Source organism: Chlorella variabilis (genome assembly GCF_000147415.1).
Source record: "Chlorella variabilis unplaced genomic scaffold CHLNCscaffold_25, whole genome shotgun sequence".
NCBI lineage: Eukaryota > Viridiplantae > Chlorophyta > Trebouxiophyceae > Chlorellales > Chlorellaceae > Chlorella > Chlorella variabilis.
The window spans coordinates 584,546-590,242 of record NW_005435063.1 but is presented as its reverse complement, the minus strand read 5'-3'; the positions used below and the strand labels follow the sequence as shown (position 1 = coordinate 590,242).

Here is a 5,697-nt window from a genome sequence, read left to right as displayed (position 1 = left end):
CCGCTTTGGGATCTCGCGCCCCCACGTGTCCACCGCACGCGCGCCATTTTGCTCCCCCCTTTGCCCCAACTCCCCTCTATGAGTATCAACAGGCTTCTTGCAACCATTTGCAACCGTCAGCTGGCCTGCGGGTACCTGCATCGCGCTGCCGCATTTTCAACTTTGCCAGCCCCGCCCCACCAGCAGCAAACGGCCCGCCTGAAGACTTCACCCATACCCAGAAGTCGGGTCAGGTCGGTGCCTGGCTTGCAATAGAGCCCCACGCGCTGCATGGCACCCCACAGCCTGCTCTCTCGCCTTCCCTTGCCAGCACGCCAAGCTTTCTGCTGTGGTGCTACTAGATCGGGGTGGTAGGGGGGGCCGCCTAGTCACCAGTGCCGGCGCCTCTCCTGCCACGCCCGCCGCACATGTGGCCAGTGGCATGACGCTCTCGCCGCTCTTGGCTTGCAGGCTTGTGCGTGCTGCAGCACAGCGATGGCGCCCAGCAGCTTGAGAGCCCGCTGGATGCTTGCTGCCGCGATGCTGCTGGCGGGCTTATGCCAGGCGGCGGCTGCCAGCGGGCGGCGCCTGGCGCAGGCGGCACCTCTGCCAGCACCCACCGCCAACCGCACCCTGACAGTCATAAACATGTGCTCCCAGGCGCTGCGTATTGGCATGGGATACCCTTTCGACAACTCCGACCCCACCCAGGGCAACTGGTGAGCCCTGGCCTGCGCCTGAACGGGAAATGCTCGTGCTGTGTCCTGCTGAAAGGCTCAGGCATCCTCCCTGCCTGCCCGCTCCGCAGGTGCACCAACAACCAGGATGCCTGGATGTCAGGGTGGTGTTATGAGCGGGTGGGCGGCCTGCTGGAGCCGGGCGCTTCTGTGAGCAGCAGCGAGACCACTTCGCTTGTGGACGGCGCCTTTGCATATGTCACCGCCTTCCGGTGAGAAGTGTTGGGGCGGGGGATGGGCCCTCATGCCGTGCTTCAGTGTCGGCTGGGCTGAGCCGTACAGAACCATCATACCCACCACCAGAGCAGCCGCAAGCCTGCGCCCGGTGCTGCACTCCCACGCTGCCCCAACTCGCCCCAACTCCCACTTCCCAGGAGAGACCACCAGGAGGTGTATGTTGAGGGGTATGCCGGTGACCAGGCCTGCCTGGACTTCAAGGCGGAGGTGGACTGCGGTGAGGGGGCGGGGGGGCAGATTCAGCAACCCCACGCCAGCATCCAAGAGCAGCCAGCAGGCCCGCCTGCTTGCCCGCCTGCGCCCCCCTGGTGCTACTTGAGCATGGGGCCTTCCACTGCTGCTGCCCCTCCCTTGCCCCCGTCGCAGGCGGCTGCTTCTACACCAATTGCTTTGGCTGGTTCCAGGTGGCTACGGGAAGCACTGTGGAGCTGTACTGCTCTGATGAGTATGCGGCGGCGCCGAGTGTGGCGGAGGAATGGGCCGTCTCGGGGCTGCCCGCGCCAGAGGCAGCAGCCGGAGCAGATCCGTTGGATGGAACAGCAGCAGGGCCTGCCCCTGCACCTGCTTTATTTGGGTAGTTGCTTCATCTGACCCACAGCTGCCACATTTGAATCTTTTTTGTTCATTCTTTCACAACGATTTGTCCCCTTGTGGTTGTGCTGCCGGCATCAAGCAAGCAGTGCTGTAAGCGAGGCACAGCAATGTGCATCTGCACTCACGGCTGCGCGGTCGCTTTCTCGCCGTCTCCAGGCGCCTCTGTTGCGGGAACGCCGTCGCCCGCAGGCAGCACCAGCCGAGCCAGCTGCTGCATCCGCTGCTGCCCGGGCACCTGTGGCAGGCTCCCGGTGCGGTCCACCTCCTCCAGGGCTGCCTGGATCCAGGGCTGGTAGATGTCGGTGCGGGTGAACACGCCGGGCAGGCTGGGCCCGCCGCACTCGCCGGCGCCGCCAGACACAAGCCCCACCTGCGCCCCTCGGGCACATGCGCAGGCGGCAGGGGCATGCGGGGGTGAGGGCGGGTGGGAGGCTGCCTGGCATGCGCTGCTGCGCGTTTGGGGCTGTGATTGATGGTGCGCTGCCCCACCCGCTGCTCCCCCCCACTGCTCCACACCTGGCGGTGGGAGGTCGGGTCTGCTGGGTCTGGGGCATACAGCAGCGGTCCGCCTGCAGTGGGCGCAGCGTAAACCAGTTCTGAAGTGTCGTTACCATCTCTGCTGGCAGTTACTGCTGTCAGCGACTGCTGTCAGCGAGTGAATGCGCAGCAGCTCTGTTGCCATGCATGCACACCTGAGTCGCCCTGGCAGGGCAGCGACTTGGCGCCAATCGTGAAGCCAGCGCAGATGGCGAGGGCGGGGTCCAGGTCGACGGGGGCCCCAAACAACCAGCCCGCTGACCCGTCCCGGTAGTCTGAGGCGCACCTGCAGCACAGCAAGGGGCGGGGCGCAGCAGGAATGAGCAGGCATCAAGCAGGAGGTTTTTTCCATGGCATGCCTGCTCGACTCCCCTCTGCAGCGCCAGCTGCAAGGCACCTCTCCCTCACTTTTCGGGGGACACCAGGGGGAGGGCTGCCTCCTGGAGGCTGCGTGGGTAGTTGCCCGGGTCGCTGTCGTCGGCGGTGGCGCCCCACCCCCCCGTGTGCAGCTCCAGGCCAGGCGCCCCGATGCCTGCACCTCGGGAGCACACGCATCATGCAGGCAGGCGAGCAGCTGTTGCACTGTGGCGACTGGGCAACATGCAGGGCAGGGCAGCGCAGGGAGGCACACTGGAAGGAGGCGTGCGCACCTGCCCACTCGCCCTCTGTTGGCACCGCCACCAGCGGGACGCCATCCACGGGGGCGTCCAGCAGCAGCAGCGCCAGGTCCCCGCCCGTGAAGCCGTTGGGCTGGCTGGGCAGCTGCCTGCTGGTCTGCCACTGGGCGCTGGCAAACGCCTGCCGCGAGTCGGGGTGCAGCAGGTACTGCAGGCCAAGGCGGGCAGAGCACAACAGCGGGTCTGTCGGCAGCACGCGTGGCCCGGCACGCGCAAGGAGCGTGCACATGCTTGCCTGCTTGATGCGGCGAAACTGCGCCCCCTCTCCGGTGGTCCTGCACAGCCGGGATGGCCAAAGCCAGCAGCATGGTAAGCATGCCAGAGTGCAGGCCGCGATGTAATGCACAGCCAAGGGGAAGGCCGGGCAGGCACCGTGCCCGGTCGCCTCCCCCGACTGTCCCGCCCAGCCCTCCCTCCCTCCCTTCCTCCCGCGAGCGGCGGCGGCCCACCCACCCGAGCTGCGTGGTGTTGCACAGCGCTGCCAGGCCCGGCATGGGGAAACCAAAGTCGTCAGCCACGCAGTGAGCGGCTGCAGGGCGGGGGCGGCAGGGCGGGGTGTGTGAGCAGGGGCTGGCGGGCAGGCACGTGGGGCAGCGAGCAGCCAGCGCACCTGTGAGGATCACGTTGGCCTGAATGAGCGTGGCGCCGCACAGCTGAGAGTCGAAATCGACAGTGTCGGCAGAGCGCCGCACCCTGCCAAGCGCGCACATGTAGGGCCACCTGTGGCAGGGCCAAGAGGGGGCAGAGTTGGGAGGCGCCAGCGGGCAGAAGCGACGGCAGGTTAGTCGACGTCTGCCTGCCGCTGCAGCAGCTCCGCCTCACCGCCCCGGCGGCGCATCGTTGCCGTTGGCTATGAGGCCCCTGCGTTGCACTGCGGCTCCAGAGCTGCTGCTCCCTGCCACTTGCACGTTCGTGGGCAACAGGCCACGCCCAGGCTGCAGCCTGGCGGCTGCCAGCCGGCCCCCCACGGCCAGCAGCGTGACAAGGAGCAGGAGAGGCCGCATTGTGAGAATAAAATGAGAATAAAATGATGGCCCTTAGGGAGCAAGCAGTGAGGGACGCGTCTTGGCACCTTCTCGGGAGGAGCCTTCCTCCAATTGCCCACTGTTTCCCATTGCTGCGTCTCTGCGCATCTTCTTTGGCTTGTGGTTATCGGCTCTCGTGCTGACAGCAAGCAGTGCCTCCTGACCTCCCCGCCGGCTGCATGGCGGCAGGCGGCGGCGGGGCGGCAGCGACGGCAGCCTCGACACGGCTCAAACCTCAAAAGCGCAGCGGCCCTCTCTGTCGTCATCGGTTTTACACTGGCAAGCGGGGCATGCAGGCGCTATGAAAGGGTCAAGGTCTTAGGTACAAAGGCGAGGGAAGAGGGCTCGGTCTCGCTTAGGTTGTGGCAGCCGAGGGGGTTCCCCTCATCGCCCGCCTCCCGAGTATCGCCTGCGCTGCCTGCGCACCGGCCGCTCCTCCTCCTCCTCGCTCTCCTCGGCGGCCGCCAGCTGGGGCTGAGGGTCCACCGCAGGCGCCTGCCGCTGGCGCCCGCCGCCGCCTCCGCCACGCCCGTAGGGGGCCTGCAGGTCTGCATCCTCCTCCTCCTCCTCCTCCTCCTGCTGTAGCACAGAGGAGAAGGGATAGCGGCGGCAGCAGCAGCGTAGGGCCACACAAAATGAGGCGCCGGCAAAGGGCAGGGAGTGGGAGGGGGCAGCCAGCTCCAAGGCACATCATGCAGGCCAGCCCTGGTCGCCGCCGCCCGCCCGCCCACCCGCACACCTGCTGCCCCTCCTCTGCCTCCTCCTCCGCCGCAAACAGCGAGCGCAGCCTGCGCTGGCGCTGCCTGGCGCCGCCGCTCCTGCTGTCGGGAGGGATCGCCATGGCCTCTTCTGTCGGCAGCACCTCCGGCCCCTCGCTCCCCTCCCGCTCCTCCCCCTCGCTCCCCTCCGGCACCCCCGCCAGCGCCTGCTGCCCCTGCTGCGCCGCCTCCTGCTCATCATCTGTGTCGGAGGCTGGCGGCGCTGGCACGGCGCCGGTGCGGGCGCCACCGGAGCGGCCACCCTGCCGCTGGCCCGCCGCCATCCCCGACAGCCTGCCCTGCCGGCGCCCGCTGCCGCCGCTGCCGCCGGGGGCCGCCGCGTCGCGCTGCGAGCTGCGGGGCAGCACGCGGCGCAGGCTGCTGGGCCGCTCCTCCTCCTCCTCGGGCTGCACACACACAGACACACACCAGGGGGGACACAGCGGCAGGTAGGGGCTGGTGCACTGCGCTGGCGGGGGCCGCTGGCCGGGGCCGAACCTGCCCACCAGCACCGCCGCCAAAGCGCACGCCACCGAGCGACACCGCCCGCTGGCGCCGCCTGCCGGCCGGCCCCTGCCACCACCCTCCCCACCAGCCTGCCCACCTCTTCGATCGCCTCCCGCCCCTCCTCCTCCTCCTCCTCGCTCTCCTCATCGATCACCTCCCGAGGCGCAAAACTGATCTTGCGGGTTGCCTTGCGCGCCGTGCCGCCCGCCCTGGCGCCAGCCCCCACACCTCCCTCTCCCCTCTTCAGCACAGACTCGACGCGGCCCTGCAGCGACGGGGGCCCAGGGCAGGGAGCGGTGGGCAGCGGGGAGCGTGGCGCGGCGCGGCGGCTGCCGTGGCGGGCGCGCCCACCGCCGCCCCGCCTACCGGCCCTCCGCAGTCCGCCCTGTGCTCTCCCAGCGCCTGACGCCACCCTCTCCAGCACCCCTCCCCGCCCTAAACACAAACTCTCTCTCTCTCTCTCTCTCACACACACACACACACACACACACACACACACACACTGCACTCCCCAGTACCCCTCCCTGCCCTACAACCAAACCCCAACAACACACCACAAGCGGCCCACCTTGGCCGCCCGCTTCGACAGGCACTCCAAAAAGGCAAAGTAGGTGTCCCAGTCGGCGTCGCCGTCGCGCGGGCGCTG

General features: G+C 68.4%; 1 protein-coding gene across 1 annotated transcript; it reads right to left on the bottom strand.

Moving 5' to 3' along the window:
• Positions 1-1,668: 1,668 nt before the first annotated feature.
• On the bottom strand, positions 1,669-3,765 carry CHLNCDRAFT_139607 (hypothetical protein; the record flags this gene model as incomplete). Its single annotated transcript, XM_005843983.1, has 8 exons — positions 1,669-1,917; positions 2,064-2,116; positions 2,240-2,370; positions 2,493-2,616; positions 2,735-2,909; positions 3,211-3,290; positions 3,372-3,481; positions 3,584-3,765. 8 exons carry the CDS (start codon positions 3,763-3,765, stop codon positions 1,669-1,671), a joined length of 1,104 nt encoding a protein of 367 aa, XP_005844045.1.
• Between the last annotated feature and the right edge of the window lie 1,932 nt (positions 3,766-5,697).